This window comes from Natrix helvetica, assembly GCF_964273705.1.
Source record: "Natrix helvetica genome assembly, chromosome: 7".
Taxonomy (NCBI): Eukaryota; Metazoa; Chordata; class Lepidosauria; order Squamata; family Natricidae; genus Natrix; species Natrix helvetica.
The window spans coordinates 9,273,028-9,293,179 of NC_138558.1; the positions used below are offsets into that span (position 1 = coordinate 9,273,028).

At 49.1% G+C, this 20,152-nt stretch overlaps 1 protein-coding gene across 1 annotated transcript in view; it reads left to right on the forward strand.

Annotated features, from left to right (window-relative positions):
- FRAS1 (Fraser extracellular matrix complex subunit 1) overlaps nt 1-20,152 on the forward strand; it is a gene marked incomplete at its 5' end in the record, with an annotated part of 344,413 nt that overhangs the window by 257,579 nt on the left and 66,682 nt on the right. Inside the window, 7 exons of the mRNA XM_081960316.1 lie at nt 1,293-1,556; nt 4,467-4,655; nt 11,798-11,917; nt 13,191-13,370; nt 13,689-13,813; nt 14,976-15,116; nt 17,754-17,981. Of these exons, the coding sequence (XP_081816442.1) occupies nt 1,293-1,556; nt 4,467-4,655; nt 11,798-11,917; nt 13,191-13,370; nt 13,689-13,813; nt 14,976-15,116; nt 17,754-17,981 (1,247 nt within the window). The remainder of the gene's footprint in view (nt 1-1,292; nt 1,557-4,466; nt 4,656-11,797; nt 11,918-13,190; nt 13,371-13,688; nt 13,814-14,975; nt 15,117-17,753; nt 17,982-20,152) is intronic.

Genomic DNA, 20,152 nt, shown 5'->3' on the forward strand with positions numbered 1-20,152 from the left:
CATGCGCACACTGGGAACAGGCTCCAGCTGTTCTTCTGCCTCAACTGCTGTCTAGCTCTGAAGGCAGCTGATCACTGCCAGATGGACTCGGCCCCGTCTCTGCCTCCGACGCAGAGCCCTCGTCTGAGCCTTCCCCAGCCTCTAGGACTGGCCCATGCTCTTCCCCAACCTCCTCACTGTCTGACTCTGTGGCCAGCTCCACTGGCCGCCGTTCAGCCACAACAAAGTGACTCACTGCAATCGTTAACTTAATAGTAATAGCAATAGCATTTAGACATATATATACCACTTCACAGTGGTTTACATTCCTCTCTAAGGAGTTTTTACAGAGTCAGCCTCTTGCCCCCAAAATCTGGGTCCTCATTTTACCCACCCCGGAAGGATGGGAGGCTGAGTCAATCTTGAGCCTGGTGAGATTCGAACTGCCAAAAGGCAGGCAGCAGAAGTAGCCTGCAGTACTGCACTCTAACCACTGCGCCACCAGAGCTCATAACTTGCTTATTGCATCCCCGTTGACTTTGATTGTCAGAAGATCACAAAGAAGGGGGATCCCATAACCTTGGGACACTGCAACCGACATGAATATGAACGAGTTGCCAAACATCTGAATTTTGAAAAAAATTGATCGCGGGGATGCTGCAATAGTCATGTGTGTGAGACGCTCATAAGTCACTTTTTTTCCAATGCCGTTGTAAGTTTGAACGGACACTAAATGAACTGTTGTAAGTCAAGGACTATCTGTAGTTGTGCATTCTCATATTGCCACTGTCCTTATTCTGTGGTAAAGGTAAAGATTCCCCTCGCACATATGGGCTACTTGTTCCTGACTTTAGGGGGCAGTGCTCATCTCTTTTTCAAAGCCGAAGAGCCAGCGCTGTCCATAGACGTCTCCGTGGTCGTGTGGCCAGCATGACTAAACGCCGAAGGCGCACGGAATGCTGTTACCTTCCCACCAAAGGTGGTTCCTATTTTTCTACCTGCATTTTTAATGTGCTTTCGAACTGCTAGGTTGGCAGAAGCTGGGACAAGTAACGGGAGCTCACTCTGTTATGCGGCGCTAGGGATTCAAACCGCTGAACTGCCGGCCTTTCTGATCAACAAGCTCAGCGTCTTAGCCACCGAGCCCCCGGGTCCCTTTTTCTGTGGGAAATTATTCTGTGGTAAAGGATTCTTAAACGCTCGTAAAAGATGCTGTGAAGAATAAGTATGTTAGGAGTCGAATTAAGGTATTAATGCATTGGAGAGAAAACGACTGGTGAGGAACTAATTCATAATTCTTGACTTTCCCTCAGGATACCTATATAGAAGGGAATCTCCTCTGCATTCTCTGGAGAATGGACAAGCTCTCTCGGAGGGATCCACTTTCACCTACCAGGAGGTCCTGGAGGAACTGATCGTTTACAAACTGAACAGCTTGGTAGCCCAAAGGGACGAGTTCCAATTTTCACTCTCAGACGGTCTCCACATTGAGACAGGGAAAGTGGAGTTCGCGGTAGCCTCACCCAGGATGGACCTTCTCCGATTAGTCGTGAACAAAGGCCTACAACTCCTTGCTGGTAAAATAAAAAATAAAAATCTGAATATGATTTTCTGAAGTCCCCTTATTAAAATTCTTGAGTAGCCGAATTTCCCGAAGGTCTGTCTGTTAGATCTTCAGCTTTTATATTTCTTGGAAGCCCACCTACCCATATTATTCTAAATTGTCCCCACCGTCTGGAGATCTCAGAGGCACTGAGTGTGGCATTGTTTCTATGGAGGTTAGCTGGGGAACTCCCAGAGACTATAAATAATTGAAATGAACCGATAGTCGAGGATAGAGAACTTCGACCAATTGGCATTCATTATTTCTAATTCAGAATGGCCAGTCACTGAATACTGTCCCTGGAGCAATGTTTCTCAGCCTTGGAAATTTTAAGATACATGGACTTCCAACTCCCAGAATTCCATAGCCTCATGCCTTTAGAGCCGGGTTGGCAAACCTATGGCATACGTGCCACAGGTGGCACGCAGAGCCCTCTCTGCGGGCAAGCAAGCCGTCACCCCAGCCCACCGCATGCATGTGCACGCCTCCCACCGGCCAGCTGGTTTTTGGGTCTCTGCCACGCATGCATGGGGGGCGGTGTGCATGCACAGGGGTGTGTGGAGAGTGCAGGGGTGTGTGGCGTGCACCCCCACGGCTCATTTTTAGTCCCAGGAGGCTGCAGGGAGGCCTGCTAGGCCCAAAACAGGCCACAGAGGGCAGTGTGGCACCCTCCCTCCCCATAGCCCATTTTTGGCCCCAGGAGGCTTCAGGGAGGCCTGCTAGGCCCAAAACGGGCCACAGAGGGCGGTGTGGCGCCCTCCCTCCCCATGGCTCATTTTTGGCCCCTGGAAGCTGCAGGCAGGCCTGCTAGGCCCAAAACGGGCCACAGAGGGCGGTGTGGCGCCCTCCCTCCCCATGGCTCATTTTTGGCCCCTGGAAGCTGCAGGGAGGCCTGCTAGGCCCAAAACGGGCCACAGAGGGCGGTGTGGCGCCCTCCCTCCCCATGGCTCATTTTTGGCCCCTGGAAGCTGCAGGGAGGCCTGCTAGGCCCAAAACGGGCCACAGAGGGCGGTGTGGCGCCCTCCCTCCCCATGGCTCATTTTTGGCCCCTGGAAGCTGCAGGGAGGCCTGCTAGGCCCAAAACGGACCACAGAGGGCGGTGTGGCGCCCTCCCTCCCCATGGCTCATTTTTGGCCCCTGGAAGCTGCAGGGAGGCCTGCTAGGCCCAAAACGGGCCACAGAGGGCGGTGTGGCGCCCTCCCTCCCCATAGCCCATTTTTGGTCTCAGGAGGCTTCAGGGAGGCCTGCTAGGCCCAAAACGGGCCACAGAGGGCGGTGTGGCGCCCTCCCTCCCCATAGCCCATTTTTGGCCCCAGGAGGCTGCAGGGAGGCCTGCTAGGCCCAAAACGGACCACAGAGGGCGGTGTGGCGCCCTCCCTCCCCATAGCCCATTTTTGGCCCCAGGAGGCTGCAGGGAGGCCTGCTAGGCCCAAAACGGGCCACAGAGGGCGGTGTGGCGCCCTCCCTCCCCATAGCCCATTTTTGGCCCCAGGAGGCTGCAGGGAGGCCTGCTAGGCCCAAAACGGGCCACAGAGGGCGGTGTGGCGCTCTCCCTCCCCATAGTCCATTTTTGGCCCCAGGAGGCTGCAGGGAGGCCTGCTAGGCCCAAAACGGGGCATGGAGGGCGATGTGGCGCCCTCCCTCCTCATGGCCCATTTTTGGTCCCAGGAGGCTTCAGGGATGCCTACTAGGGCCAAAATGGGGTGCCGGGGGAGTGTCACATGTATATGCGCGGGGGCCATGCGTGCATGCGTGGTGGTGGGTGGGGTGGGTGGTGGTGGTGGGTGTCACACATGCATTGCATTATGCGTTCAGCACACAACGACAAAAAGGTTAGCCATCCCTGCCTTAGAGCATCCAATGTATGTGACTTTAATAATAATAATAATAATAATAATAATAATAATAATAATAATAATAATAATAATAATAATAATAATAATAATAATAAATTTAATTTGTTAGCCGCTCCCTCTCCACAAGCTCTTATCCTATTCTCCAGAGAAAAGCAAATGCATTTTTAGTTCTCTCCTTTCTCCGCCGGCATTTGCTCCACGTATTTCTTGAATTGTATTGGGGGGTGGGGGGTTGGGGTGGGTGGGAGGGGAATCTATCTGGTTGCTTGCAAAACATCATTTTGCATAGGCCGCCCAAGTTGGAGGGTTGTCTTGATTTTTCCCCCTAAGCTTCGGTATTAACATTTGCCCTGAGAAGCCTGAAAAGAAGTCTTCCTTCAACCACGGTGTCAAATCAGTGTTACAGACACCTTTGTGAGGCTGTGTGATTTCAGAAGATCCCCGTGGAGGAAAACAAAAAACAAAAAACCCAACAGGCAAGCAAAATTGATTTGGAAGCCTTCCCTCTAACCGAGTTAGAACAAATATTCCCAAACGTGTGTCAGAATTATCTCTGATTTTGTGGGAGGGAAATAAAAAAAGTCTGGTATATGGCACCTCCTTCTAAAAACCTGACAAGGTAATTGCAGGGATTAATCCAGGCAAACCCCAGGAGCTGACACAGACTTGAAGAAAATCAATCAATCATCAAGCAAGTATGCTCTAGGAGTGGTGCGGTGGCGCAGAGGTGGAGCTCTTGCCTCACAATCAGGAGGCTGTGAGTTCGAGCCAAGGTAGAGGCAGCTATTTCTCTCTCCGGGCACAATGAGAATATATCTGCCGAACAAAACTCCTCATTGGCGACAAGAAGGGCATCCGGCCAGTAAACACTCCGCTAGCTCCATTCAGTTGCCTATACTCCACCCCGCAAGGGATTAGGGAGGGTCGTTAAAAGAAGATGATGAGGAATAAGCAAGTATGCTTTCATTCCCAGGATAATTAAGCAAGAAGCTTAATATTGTTTGTGTCTGTTTGTTCCCACCCTTTAGGGTCTGTGGCAGTCATTACAAGCCAGCATTTAAGAGCCACAGATCCTGATTCAGATGACCTGTCCATCAAATACATCATGAAGAAGGACCCAACCTATGGATTGTTGCACCTGCATGAGAGAGATTCTTTGATACAGATCTCTGCTCGGGGACCAGCCAAAAGTTTTACCCAGGCAGATATAAACAAAGGTGAGATGCTCTCTGTTCTTACAGGTAAAATGTTGGTACTTATCTCTGAGTTGAGTTGCATAGCATAGCAGGCCACAGATTTTTCTCAGCTTTTTGGATTTATACTGTGGCGCAAACACGACGTGATCTGTTTTGAAAAGGATTTGATTCTTGTAATACTACTGTTGAAGAAATATCCATCTAGTTCAGTTCCAAGCGGGGAGAAAGACACTAGATAACAGGGGAGGCTGATTGGAAAGATGGATTATTGATGGACAGGATCACATGGTTTTGAGGTCCTGGCCAGCTGACCACATGGAGTCGAGAATGAGGGCTATTTATACCCTCTCTGGGCTCTGAACTTGAGCTTCCCATTCCTGTGCAAGAGCATGTATTGTATTAATAATAATAATAATACATTTGAATTTATTAGCCGCTCCCTTTCCAAACAGGACTCGGGGCGGCGTACAATAGAGCATATAAAACATAAAACATATGTACAAACACATAAACATACATATATACAAAGACATACATGCACGGAGGAGGCAACAAATTACATCACATTTAGACAGTTAAAAATCACCATTAAAATACCCCAATTGTAAAAAACACAATTTAAAATTAAACAATTTAAAAGGACAGTCAGGAGGAGTAAGAAAAATTACAGTTGAGCCAGGCCAGATAATTGAAAGAGGTGGGTCTTCAGCTGTACACGGAAGGAGCGGAGATCGGAATTAATCCTGATATCACGGGGGAGGTCATTCCACAGGGCTGGGCCCATCACAGAGAAGGCTCTGCTCCTGGGTGTCGCCCCCCGACACTGTTTAGCGGACGGCACCCGGAGAAGTCCCTCTCTGTGTGAGCAGATTGGTCGTAGGGATGTATGGGGCAGGATGCGATCCTGCATGTAAACTAGGTCCTGTGCCATGAAGCGCTTTAAAGATCATAATCAAAACCTTGAAACGCACTCGGTAGACCACAGGAAGCCAGTGCAGCTCGCGCAGGAGAGGTGTTACAGGGGAGTATCTAGTCCTCCCCATAATCACCCACGCGGCCGCGTTCTGGACCAACTGTAGTCTCCGAGTGCATCTCAAGGGAAGCCCCATGTAGAGAGCATTGCAGTAGTCCAGGCGAGACGTCACTAGCGCATGGGTGACTGTGCGTAGGGCATCCCGGTCCAATAAGGGGCGCAATTGGCGCATCAGGCGAACCTGGTGGAACGCCCCCCTTGCCACGGCTGTTACATGGTCATCCATGGGCAGCCGGGCATCTAGGAGGACGCCCAAATTGCGCACCTGTTCCATGGGGGCCAGTTGCACGCCCCCGATGGCCAGAGATGGAAGCAACTGGTTGAACCGGGAGGCCGGAAGCCACAGCCACTCCGTCTTGGAAGGGTTGAGTTTTAGTCGGTTGCCATCCATCCAGACCCGTACGGCCTCCAAACACCGGGACATCATTTCCACGGCCTCATTGGGGTGGTTCGGGGTGGAAATGTATAGCTGAGTATCATCAGCATACAGATGATATCCCACCCCAAAACCACGGATGATCTCGCCCAGCGGTTTCATGTATGTGTTGAACAGGAGAGGCGAGAGCACCGATCCCTGTGGCACTCCACATGTGAGTGGCCTCCGGGTCGATCTCTGCTCCCCTGCCAACACACGTTGCGTCCGGTCCGAGAGGTAGGAGCCAAACCACCGTAAAACGGTGCCCCTGACTCCCAGCCCCTCTAGCCGGTGCAACAGGATACCATGGTCGATGGTATCGAACGCCGCCGAGAGATCTAATAGGACCAGGATAGAGGAACAACCCCTATCTCTGGCCCTCCAGAGATCATCAACCAATGCGACCAAGGCCGTCTCCGTGCTGTGCCCGGGTCGGAAGCCGGACTGGCGCGGGTCTAGATAATCATTTTCCTCCAGGTGACGTGGGAACTGTTGTGCCACCACACTCTCTACAACCTTCGCTAAAAAAGGAAGGTTGGAGACTGGACGATAATTGACTAGATCCGTTGGGTCCAGGGAAGGCTTCTTGAGCAGGGGCCTCACCACCGCCTCTTTCAAGGCGGCCGGTAGAAACCCCTCACCCAACGAAGCGTTCACTAGGCTCAGGAGCCAGTCGCGCGTAACCTCCCAGGATGCCAGTACAAGCCAGGAGGGACACGGGTCCAATAAACATGTGGTAGGTCGCAGACGTCCACGCAACCTGTCCAAATCCTCGATGGCAACCGAGTCAAACTCCTCCCAAAGCGGTCCCTCAAGACTCGCCACGGGCGTCTCTACTGGACCACTGAAAGGGGCCCATCCCATCCGGATTTGAGCGACTTTGTCCTGTAGATATTTCCCAAACTCCTCTGCTCTGCCCTGTAAAGGGGCTTCCCGCGGTCTCTCAAACAAGAGGGAGCGAGTCACCCGAAACAGGGCGGCAGGGCGGTTATCTGCGGACGCAATAAGAGCGGCGCAATATTGACGTTTGGCCGCTCTTAATGCCACAAGGTACGTCCTCAAGTAGGCTCGTGCCTGTGCTCGGTCAAATTCGGAACGGGAGGATCTCCAACGACTCTCTAGGCGTTTCTTGTGGCGTTTCATCACCCTTAGCTCCTCGGTGAACCAAGGGGCCAGGGTGGTTCGTCGCCGCAGGAGAGGCCGCAAAGGCGCCACCCGGTCTAGGGCCCCGGTAGTCGCACTATTCCATGCGACTACCAGGTCCTCCACTCGGGGGCGGGTCAGGTCCACAGGAGGTGGCCCAAGCTCCGTCTGGAACCTATCTGGTTCCATCAGGCGCTTGGGGCGGAACCATCTAATACCTTCCGGTTCCGCCTCCCCGCAGCGGGGGGTAGCACCAGGGAAGTCAAGCCGGAGAAGTGAGTGATCTGACCATGACAGGGGAATAATAGCTGGATCCCCTATTCCCAGATCACTCGTCCACTGGCCAGAGACAAAGACAAGGTCCAGCGTGTGGCCTCCCTCGTGAGTAGGGCCCTGAATTAACTGGGTCAGGTCCATGGCTGTCATGGAAGCCATGAACTCCCGAACCCCCTCAGACGCTTCTCCCATCGACGGCAGATTAAAATCCCCCATCACTAAAAGTTTGGGGGTCTCAACCGCCACCGATGAGATCAGCTCGAGGAGTTCAGGCAGGGCCGCTGATGTATAGCGAGGAGCCAGGTATACTATCAGCAGGCCCAACTGCCTCCCTGGGCCCCATCTCACGACAAGGGACTCACACCCGGATGTCTGTGGCACGGTGAACTCTCTCGGCTCCAAGTCTTCCCGGATAATCACTGCTACCCCACCGCCCCTTCCCTGGGCCCGAGTCTGGTGAAATGCTCGATAACCTGGCGGGCACATTTCCACGAGGGGTAAACCTCCCTCGTGGCCCAACCAGGTCTCGGTTATTCCTGCGAGGTCCGGCTCCCCCTCCAAAATTAGATCGTGGATGAGGGGGGCCTTATTAACAACGGACCTCGCGTTGCATAACAGCAGTCTCAGGCCTTGGGTCTGTAGATCCTGACCACCTAGTATGCAGGGGTTGGTACAAACGACCGGGAATGACCAAAAACCCCGGTCTCCCAACCGACTACGCGCTCTTAATCTGTCCTCGCACCTGCCCCTCCCCACGACCGTTGGTATCAAGGAGCCCTGCACAGGAATGCTATCTTCCCTCTCCTCCCCCACTCCGCTCCCTCCTCCTTCGACCACACCTAGGTGCCTGGCTCTTCCATCCCTCCTGTCTTGTCCCCCCCCCCCATCCCTGTAACCCCTTACAATTTTTAAAAAACAATTAATTAAAAAACCCCTCAACGAGCGCTTCCTCCACCTCTCTGGGTTAATGAACCCGTCCTCAAGGTGGGCCCTCGAAAGGGCAGGAGGCCATAACTGTGAGAGGGGGGACTCTCGTAGCTGTAGCAGGTCTAGCCTTGTGTATAACATAATTGGACAGGGCCAAGTTCATCAAGTGGGAGCTGTAGATGTTAATATGCATCAGCAGCCGCAATTCCCACTAAGGGGATGGTCCTGGCAAGAGGATAGTCCAGGCAAGGGGATAGGCTGATGAAAATAGTCCGCATCTGGATGGAAATGATGGCTGATGGAAATAAGATAAAATAGCCAGTTGATGGATAAAAGATTGCAGCTAAGAAGTAATTCGTAATAGATGGTAGGTCATAATAGGCGGTGGGGCAGATAGCCCATAGTAGGTAGGTGGTAAATGAGTGGGGGGGGGGGTAGTGGTGAGCACAGCAAAGCACTGGGTCTGACCTTCTGCATGGGCCTCTGATGTTCCAAGCCTTCGTTCTATGGCCTGCCATGATTGTGAATAGTCCTCCGTCCATTTGGCAACCCATAGTCGTTGTTATTGGGCCCGGGAGGGCTGCATCGGCCTCCCTGCGGCCTCCCTGCAGCCCTTCCACCGTTCTTTCCGCTCTCTACTTCCTCCGGCGCTTCAGGCCTCACTCTCCTTCCCTTCTTCCCTTCGGCGCCTCGGATCTCACGGGCCTCCCTCGGGCCTTGCACTCCTTCCCAGGGCCCTCTCGCCGGTCTAAAAGCACAATCGCCGGCCAGCTTGGAGCTCAGCGATCCATAGATTGTAATTTGGGCCGCTCGGCTCTCCTGGGTTGCCACCATCTTTCTAAATAACTCAAGCCAAAATCCGCCCAGTCACACAGTCACACAGACCACCGCCGCCGTCCTCCGCCTCCTCCAGCCTTCTCCGCCCCCTCCACTCAGGTCTTTACCGCTGCGCTGCTCCGCTGGCGCTGGCGCTCCGTTGCTCTGCCGCTCCGACTCAAAAAACGGCAGCCGCCATGCTGGCTTAAAACGCCAGCCGCCATGCCGCGCCGACTGGCGCGCTATCTTCCTCCTGTCCGGCTGCCCGGCCGACCCAACGGGCCAGCTTGGAGCCGGGCAGGGTGCCAGGATATTCGGCGCCAGAAATCCCCGACTGGAAATGAGGGTCGGCAGCATCCCGCCCGTCAAAGAGCCCTCCGCATTTAGCGGAGCTCAGAGGCAGTCCTCCATTCCCTCCGGAAGCTCCTCCTCCCTATACAACAGTATTGGCTGTTGTAGGGGTCATGTTTCTCTTGAAGTCAAGTTTGGTTGAAGCCTGGAGGGTGTGGTGCAACTGAGATGATGCAATGAGGCTTCAGGGAAGCCTCTGGAGGGAGGAAAAATGGTCCTACGGGCAGCCTGGAAGTCCGTTCCTGAACGTCCGGTTTGCATGTTGGGCCGTTTTTCATCCTCCGGAGGCTTCAAGAGGCTTCCCAGGCTCCTAGAAAGCTTCTGGAGTCTTGGGAGGATGAAAAATGGGCCCACCGTGCCATCACGCACCAAAAGTGCGGGGCTATGAGGGGGTCGCACATGCATGTGCGCGCATGACCCCCCGCGCTCTCCCCGCTTTTGGCACGCGGTGACAAAAAGGTTAGCCATCACTGGTATAGATGATTCAGTAATCTGCGTCTGCCTCGGGGTTGGACTAGAAGACCTCCAAGGTCCCTCTCAAGTCTGATATTCTGATTCTGACCACAATAAAATTGTGACTAAGCAGTACAGGTACAGTTGCAACTATCATTGGGACCAGAATTAGGCAAGGCAATCGTTAAGTGACTTGCGCCTAATCTTATGACCTTTGGTTGTTAAGTGAATCCCTGCCGAAGTGAAACACTATAGTTGTTCAATGAATCACACTCATTAAATGCTCCCCCCCCCCCCATTGACTTGTCAGAAGGCAGATAGGAAGGAGACAAAATCACATAATGTCATAAATACATACCAGTTGCCAAGTGTCCAAATTTTGGTCACATGACCACGGGAATGCTGCAATGGTTGTTAAGTGTGAGGACTGGTCGTAAGTCGTGTTTTCAGTGGTGTTATAACTTTGAATGTTCGTTTAACAAATGGTTGTAAGTTGAGGGCTCCACTTGCGCGAAATTCTTTGCTGCCCCAGAAACACTTTTTTGGCCTGATTTCCGGAGACGAGAAATTAATCAGGGAGAAGTTGTGTAAGATATTGTAAATAACTACGTAGTATGAAAATAAAGTGTTGCCTTTTAACTATCCAAGGTGGCGGTTGAATACAAGGCAGTCCTCGTCTTACAGCAGTTCATTTAGTGACTGTTGAAAATTACGTGAAAAAAGTGACTTATGACCATTTTTCACAGTTACAAACTTTGTAGCCATCCCCATGATCATGTGATCAAGATTTGGCTGCTTGGCAGCTGGTTCATACTTATGACGGTGGCAGTGTCCTGAAGTCATATGATTCCCCCTTTGCAACCTTCTGACAAGCCAAGTTTCATCATGTCTTTTGAGTATTAGTTGATAGATACAGATTAACAGAGTTGGAAGGGACATTGTAGGTCATCTAGTCCAACCCCCCCTCCCAAGCAGGAGACTCTATACCACAGCCGACTCCTTGTCCCGATAAAACGCCTTTTATTTAGTTTAAAGGGAATTCCTCTCCCGCAAACTCCCAGCCAACAGTCTTTCAAGAGATTTCATAACTACAGATCTTTATGAGGCTTGGAGAGCTGCCAGGCCGATATCTTCCAAACGCCATTCTGTAGCAGCAATTACTGGCAAGAAGTCAGGAACAGATCTTCACCCGAAGGAATTGAATTAATTGTCTCCTGCAAACTCCACTCCCCTTTCGCTCCTCTTTATTCCCTATGGGACGGGTCATTCACTGTTCACCTGTGCCTTTACTCCCAAGTCGGCCCTTATTCCTTAGCTGTTCCCTTCTCCTGGCAGCTCTACGCATGCACACATCGGGAACAGGCTCCAGCTGTTCTTCTGCCCCACTGATCTCCGACTCCAAAGGCAGCTGAGAACTGTCAGACAGCACTGGCCCCATCTTTGTGTCCCACACAGAGCCTTCCCCAGACTTCAGGACTGGCCCATGTTCCCCCCAACCTCCTGTCTGAGTCTGCTGGTGGGCCACAACATGCGTTAAATAGCCAAATAGATTTGTAGAAGGACAGCATCAAAAGAAGATTCAGCCAAGCCCCAGGGACCATCAACGTCAGCCTCTCTGGGTGAATTTATCATCTCACAGAGAACTTGGCTACATACTCCAGAAAAAGACAATTAGCACAAGATTGCTTGCAGATGTTCTAAGTATTCTATTTCCCCCCCCCCCACCCCCTTCTGACTTCCTTCTAACAGGACAAGTCCAATACAGCCATGAGAAAGGAGAAGCAGTTGGGACTTTTTGTTTTGTTTTTGATGTGGCAGATGGAGAGGGAAACAGAATGGCAGACTTGGAGTTTTCAATTAACGTAACAGGTAAGTCAACAACCATATCACAGCTTTGCCTTCCTTTAGCAAGACAGAGGAGGGCTTTAATTAGCCAGAAGCAAGGAAATTCTGGGAAAGCCTGCAGCTGTGAAGTAGGGTGGTTAGAATCAATTACGAAGATAATTTAGGGGCGGCACATTATTAGCTCTGGAATAATAGAGGTTTGAAACTGTCGAGAATCTTAGTTTCTGCCTCCTGAATGGTACAGATTGATATTCCAATATTACAATTCACAGTTCACCACAATATAATTTGTCATAGAATTAGGTTTATATTTCAGGGGAATTTCCTTTTGAGGTGTTAAATGAGAAGTCAACCAAAATCCACCCTTGTTCTGGCTTTCCTGAAAAATTGATTGCATTTGAAAACTACATTACTTGAAAATTAGAGCTTAATTAACCGGTTAAAGTACTCACCTAAAATCGATTCTCTAGCCAAAAAAAAATGTGCCCCAATTATTTTTTGAAAAATGCTTTTAATACAAGCATCGGTTCCGTTTGATCTCTTTGTTATTTTTCACCAGAAAAAGGTCTCTTTAAATTATGCTTCTGAAATAAAACATTGAATTTAACTTTGTAGCAACAGAGAGAAAATTTATTTATGGCCGTTTGCTTCTGTGGTTCATGAGAGCAATTTGTGATGTTTTTGCCAAAAATGTTGACTTTCAGTGTTCAGCAAAAATCCAGGTTGTAAGTTGTAATTTCGAACTTCAGTTGTAACTTGAGCACTATCTGTGTTCCTGTTGTCTTCAATGTTACAAATGTATGGCGAGACTGCACTTTTAGACACTATGTACACAGAGGGTTGGGTCATCAGCGGCTATCAAAAGAAGAGGAGGGTCAACCTGTTCGCCAAAACACCAGAAGGCAGGACAAGAAACAATGGATGGAAATTAATCAAGGAGAGAAGCAACCTAGAACTAAGGAGGAATTTGATGGCAATTAGAACAATTAACCAGTGGAACAAGTTGCCTCCAGAAGTTGTGGTGCTCCAACACTGGAGGTTTTTAAGAAGATACTGGACAACCATTTGTCTGCAATGGCATGGGGTCTCCTGCTTGATAGGAGACCTGCCTTTCAACTCTGTTTTTCTGTTATACTCAGTTCTTCTTAAATCATAGACAATAAATACTGAAATGTGCTTTGATCCTCCCATTGACAATTGTGAGCCTCCTAAATCCATCCACTTGTCCACCCCATGACAAAGAAGATGGATCTAGGATCTGACTCTGTATGTTTCCTCTTATTTCCACTTCTCCCAGGGGACCCATTGCCTTTGTCCGTCACTGTCAACACCGGGCTAGCCCTGGACGAAAACTCAGTGAAAAAAATCACCCCTTTGGAGCTGTCAGCCGAGACGCAGAGCGGAGAATCTAGCGATCTCCTCTACAGGATTATTAAACAGCCCCAGCTGGGACACTTGGAGCACACGGCATTTCCAGGTTTGCAAATATTTACTGGTTTTGGAGCAAAGTGAGAACAAAGGCTCCTATTTTGCGGAATCCGTGGAGAAATTCCGCAGGGAATCGTGCTGATTTATTTAGCGATAGAGGTTAGGAGGCCTGGAGTGTCTCATTTTAATGACGGTATTAATAAATGAAGGGATAAATGTGGCTGCCGGACACATTTCGAAGCATCCTAAGGGAGAATTTCTGAAAGCGAGTTTGGAAGGTTCCGGGGATGGAATTCTTTGAGCCGGAAGAAACGCTTGGAATTTGAGAGCACAGGTCGATTCTTCTGCTCCTGTTCCTGTTTTCTAGGCAGAAGGATTAGTTCCTTCCAACAAGAAGACCTTAACTCCCACAGCCTCCGCTACATCCATACAAGCGAGGCGGAACAATACGCTGACACGTTCACTTTCACCGTTTCGGATGCCCATCAGGAGGTCAGTCAACTTCTATTGGTTTCCCACCCAAAAATGGTTCTTTTTCTGCCTGTGGAAAGGCAACGTCCCACAAGAATAGCTTGTGGTTGGAAAGGATGATACAGCATTATATTGATTTAAAGCCAGAACTGTTTTTGTTAGGTATTGTACCAGAGAAATATAGTAAAGAAAATGTATATTTAATTATTCATGTAATAAACTGCAGCTAGAATTGTATTTGCACCAAGTTGTAAAATCAAAAAAAATTATCTCAGGAGGAGAGGTAATTAAAGAAATCTTAGATTGTGCAGAAATGAACAGATTAACTTTGGCAATCAAAGAGAAGGAAGAAACAGAGTATTATAAGATATGAGAATGTTTTTATCACTAGATAGAAAATGAATATAGATAAAAAGAAACAGAAAATTGAATAATTTGGGGCGGGGGGGAAACGTAGAATTAGAGGAGAGGAGCTGAATTAAATGGCAATTGAAATGTAAATGTAAAGGCAACATAAAAATAGACTAAAAATTATGTGACTGTTAAATAGGATGACACAATAAATAATAATAATAATAAATTTGAATTTATTAGCCGCTCCCTCTCCACCAAGGACTCGGGGCGGCGTACAATAAAACATATGAGACATAAAAACATATGTGCAAACATATAAACATCCAAATACATGCGTATACAAGGACATACATGCACGGAGGAGGTAACAATTACATCACATAGAGAATGTTAAAAAACCATTAAAATACCCCATTAATAATAACACAACACAATTTAAAAATTTAAAAGGACTGTCAGGAGGAAAAAGAATAGAACTACGGTTGAGCCAGGCCAGATAGTTGGAAGAGGTGGGTCTTCAGCTGTACACGGAAGGAGCGGAGATCGGAAGTAATCCTGATGTCACGGGGGAGGTCATTCCACAGGGCTGGGCCCATCACAGAGAAGGCTCTGCTCCTGGGTGTCGCCCCCCGACACTGTTTAGCGGACGGCACCCGGAGAAGTCCCTCTCTGTGTGAGCGAATTGGTCGTAGGGATGTGTGGGGCAGGATGCGATCCCGCATGTAACTAGGTCAAAGACTGTAAGATTAATGATGTGAGATTGGTGATGGAAAATAAAAATAAAGTTGTTTTTTTTAAAAAGAATAGATCCCGTTCTTTCTATCCACAGGTGACCCACAATTTTGAAATCACCATTAACCCAGTTGACGATTCTTTGCCGGTGGTGCTGGCCGCGGGGATGACTGTGCAGGAAGGAGTGAGGAAAACCATCACGGAATTTGATCTCAAAGCCACCGACGCGGACACAGAGGTGAAGAAAGGCGAGCTCTTTGAGTTCTTCTTCTTCCATGAAGGACTTTGGAAGGAAATGGTAGTTTCCATCCAATGGTATGTTCCCTTAGAACAGGAAATGGGCAACTGTGAGGCCTTTCCTGCCTACGGACTTCAACTCCCAGGATCCCTGAGCCAACTATGCTGGCTCAGGAATTCTGGGAGCTGACGTCCACAGGTGGGAAAAGGGCCATAATTGTCTGCCCCTGATCTAGAAGTAGACAATCATATCGCAATAACATTTAGACTTATATACCACTTCACAGTGTTTTACAGCCCTCTCTAAGCAATTAACAGAGTCAGCCTCTTGTCCCCAACAATTTGGGTCCTCATTTTACCGACCTCGGAAGGATAGAAGGCTGAGTCAACCTTGAGCCTGGTGAGATTCGAATTGCCGAATTGCAGTCAGCTGGCAGTCAGCAGAAGTAGCCTGCAGTACTGCACTCTCGCCACTGCGCCCCCATGGCTCTGTGTGCATGCCCTATATAGGTAGTGCTCGACTTACGATCACAACTGAACCCAACATTTCTGTCGTTAAGCGAGACATTTGTTAAGTCAGTTTTCCCCCATTTGACGATATTTCTTGCCACAGTTGTTCAGTGAATCACTGCAGTTGTTAGTAACAAGGTTGTTAAGTGGTTCTGGCTTGCCCACTGACTTCGTTTGTTGAAAGTCAGAAGCAAATGGGGACACCGCAACCATTATAAATATCAACCAATTGCCAGGCATCTGGATTTTGATCACGTGACCGTGAGAGCTGCTGCAGTGGTTGTAAGTGTGAAAAACAGTCATAATCACTCTTTTCAGTGCCGTTGTAACTTTGAACGGTCACTAAATGAACTGCTGTAAGTAGAGGACTACCTGCGTTCTCTTTTTCATCCAGGAACATGACGCAAAGTTCATTGGTGAGAGTTGGGCCCTCCATGTCCACTGTTTTTGGCAACAAGAAAAATATGAGGTGCTTTGGGCTGCTCCAAAGTCACCCAAAGTGCTTCCATGGCTATTGTGGCCTGCCAGTGGCCAGCAGAGCTGGCAGCGGACTCGGACACTGAGGAGGTTGGGGAGGAACATGGGCTAGGAGTCCTGGGGTCTGGGGAAGGCTCGGATGAGGGCTCTGTGTTGGAGGCAGAGAGTGGGTCAGAGTCGTATGCCCCAGTTATCAGCTGCCTTCAGAGTCAGACATCAGTGGGCAGAAGAACAGCTGCAGCCTGTTCCCAGTGTGCGCATGCGCAGAGTTGCCAGACGAAGGGAACAGCTAAAGAATAAGGGTCGACTTGGGAGTAAGGCCACAGGTGGACGATGAATGGCCCCTCCCAGAGGAAATAAAAGGGGAGCGAAAGGGGAGTGGAGTTTGCAGGAGACCATTAGTTAGCTTAATTGGTTCATGACTCTCCGAGACTCCTTGCCAAATTTTGTAGATATCGGCCTGGCAGCTCTCCAAGCCAGATAAGGTCTGTGACTGTAAATCCTCCCTTGAAAGACTTTGCCGGATGGGAATGAGCAGAATTCACAGGAAATTAATAAAAGGGTTTTTTGTCAGGACAAGGAATTTGCTTCATGCTCTTGGGAAGCCTCGGTCAGAACAAATACAACCCGTGCCAATCTCAATGCTTATCACTACACTATGGCTATATTATTTTCCTGTAATTTTGTTATCGTCATAAACGATTTGAAATAGGGATAAACAGAAGGCTGCTGCACATATTCATGAATAAATAAACACTTTCTCTCTGCTGATCTCATATCCTGAGATATGCTACCTCTGGGCTAGGAGGTTCTGTCTAGCTGGCAGAACGAATAGACCTTTCAGAGATTAAACTTCCATGAAATTATCAAATTCTTATTCGGAGACATCTGAGGCAGTAACTGCATGTCCTCAAGTGCTGAGTTTCATAAATTCCTTGTGCATGGAAAACGGAAGACTGGAGGCTGCGGAGAACTGGATGTGATGAGATCTAGGTTTTGCGTGCAGAGACACCATGACAGAACTGATGCCCTGACTTAGATCAGGGCAGTGGTGGGACTCAGTTTTTTTTTTACTACCGGTTCGGTGGGCGTGGCTTGGTGGGCGTGGCTTGGCTTGGTGGGCATGGCTTGGTGGGCGTGGCAGGGGAAGGGTACTGTAAAATCTCCATTCCCTCCCCACTCCAGGGGAAGGTTACTGCAAAATCCCCATTCCCTCCTGATCAGCTGGGACTCAGGAGGCAGAGAGTAGATGGGGGCGAGGCCAGCCAGAGGTGGTATTTACCGGTTCTCCAAACTACTCAAAATTTCCGCTACTGGTTCTCCAGAACTGGTCAGAACCTGCTTAATGCCACCTCTGGATCAGGGGTGTCAAACACGATTTCATTGATGGCCGCATCAGGGTTGTGTTTGACCTTGTTGAGACCTGGGCATGGCCAGCTGAATGTCAATCCGTGATACATCTGGCCCGTGGACTGCGAGTTTGATACTCCTGTTGTAGAAGTTTCTAGAAGAATTGCTTTCCAGACACTGGAGAACCTTAAAGCTAAAAGTTTACCAGACCATCTCCTGAATCTTTATGATTCTGTCAATTCACTATCATAGTGTGACGTGACCTCTCGTTTTCTCCTCACACATTTCGTCCTGTATGCAGGCCAAGTCCGTTACCTTTAGCATTGTGCAGCCCCCACGCCACGGCCAGCTGGAGCGCACCCATGATGGCCGTTACCAGCAGGCCCAGGCCTTCTCCATGGAGGACGTCTTCCAGAACCGAATCAGTTACAGTCACGACGGAAGCCATTTTTTAGAAGACCGTTTCACTTTCACGGTGTCCGATGGAACCAATCCCTTCTTTGTGGTGGCAAAGGAGGGGGAAAAAGAGGTCAGTGGAGGGAAACCAAAGTCTCTACGCCCCGAATTGATTTTCGCGTACACGGTACGGCTTGTGGCCGTTCGGATAGTAGGCCAAGAATCCCAACCTTAGTTTTCTCTGTCCTAGCCCTTGCGTGCAGAAAGATAACAAGTCAGTTAAGGCTTTTGTTCCCTGACATGGATATGCAGTGGAAAAGAGACAAAGGAGAGGTCATAAGGCAGCTCTCGTAGTAAATTACTGCGGCTCGGTCTTTTATATCTGTAAATATGTGATGGAATTTACTAATTTGGGTCCCTAGGAGATGAAGTGGGGTGGGATTCTAGAGGAATAAGAGGCAGTCCCTTTCGGGAGAAGGGGCGGTCTATAAATACGAATAATAAATAAAAATAAATAAGCTCAGTTCAAATAGTTTGGGTGAGAGAAAGCGGGTGAAGACAGCCCCTTCCTAATAGTTTTCTGAGAATATGCTTGTATAGGTGATAGAATGCTTTAGTCTGGCAATATTTTCTTGTTTTGCTCTGCTCTGTTCCGCTCTGCTCTTCTCTATATAACATATATCTATTATTCTCTTTTCTTCTCACATCTATCCATTGTTCTGTTCTGTGTTGTTCTATTCTGCTCTGCATCACATATATAGTACCTATTATTCTCTTTGTCATAGCTACCCATTCTTCTGTTCTGTTCTGCTCTGCATCACATATATCTATTACCGGTATTTTATTTTCTTCTTACCTCGATCCGTTCTTCTACTCTGCTTTGTTCTATCCTACCATACCCTGTTTTCTCACCTTTATTACTTTTATAAGCAACTCAAGAAGACAAACAAATCTAATGCTCCTTCCTCCTCCTTCTGTTTTCCCCACAACAATCCTGTGAGGTGGGTTGGACTGAGAGAGAGTGAGAGTGAGTAACTGGCCCCATAAACATCCAGCTGGCGCTCATACCTAAGGCAGGATTAGAACTCACCATCTCCTGGTTTCTAACCTGATGCCTTAACCATTAGATCAAACTGAAATTATAGGAAATCTGCTTGGAAGAATCACCCCATGTTTCTTTTGGGTTTTGGGCCTGATAAAATTGCAGATAAGTTCCGTATTTTCTTTTTTTTTCTTTTATATATATATGTGTGTGTGTGTGTGTGTGTTGTATTTGTGCTGATAAATAAATAAAGGGAGACTAGTATAGATCTATTTCAAGCTATTTAGCTCTCATCAGCTAGGCATACCCTTACTGGGATTTGAACCTGGGCATACCAGGGGTTGTAACACAAATACATACGTACGTACGTACGTACACACACACGTACGTACACACACACGTACGTACGTACACACACACACACACACACACACATATATATAAAACATTTTTTTTTATTTTTTCATTTTCATAACATATAATCACATGTGTACTATTACATAGCCAACATCACATTGTATTATTAAATGTTTACATCAATTCATCTTACCATCAACTCCCAAAAACAATTATTGGCTCTTCTGCTCTCCATACACCATATTTCAGTGATGGCGAACCTATGGCATGCGTTCCACAAGTGGCACGCGGAGCCATTTCTCAGGGCACGCGAGGCGCTGGCCAGCTGAGTTCACCTTTTTAAAAGCCATTTTTCGCCCTCCCCAGGCTCCAGAGGCTTTATAGGAGCCTGGGGAGGGTGACAAGAGCCCCCCCGTCCCCCCGGAGGCCCTCCGGAGGCTTCAGGGACCGTCCAGAGGCTTCCCTGAAGCCTTCGGAACGCTTAAAACCACCCTCCGAGCAAACCGGAAGTGACTTCTGGGTTGCTCGGAGGGTCGCTTTAAGCATTCCGAAGGCTTCAGGGACTGTCCGGAGGCTTCCCTGAAGCCTCGGAGGATCCTTTTGAGCACTCCGAAGGCTTCATGGACCGTCCGGATGGTCCCTGAAGCCTTCGGAACGCTTAAAACCACCCTCCGAGCAAACCGGAAGTCCCTCCGAGCAAACCGGAAGTCCGGCTTGCTCGGAGGGTGGTTTTAAGCGCTCCGAAGGCTTCAGGGACCGTCCTGAAGGTCCCTGAAGCCTCCGGAGGGCCTCCGGGGGGCGGGGGAGGCTCTTTTCACCCTCCCCAGGCTCCTATAAAGCCTCTGGAGCCTGGGGAGGGCAAAAAAAGTATGTAAAAATGGGGGAGCCAAAAAAGGTTCGCCATC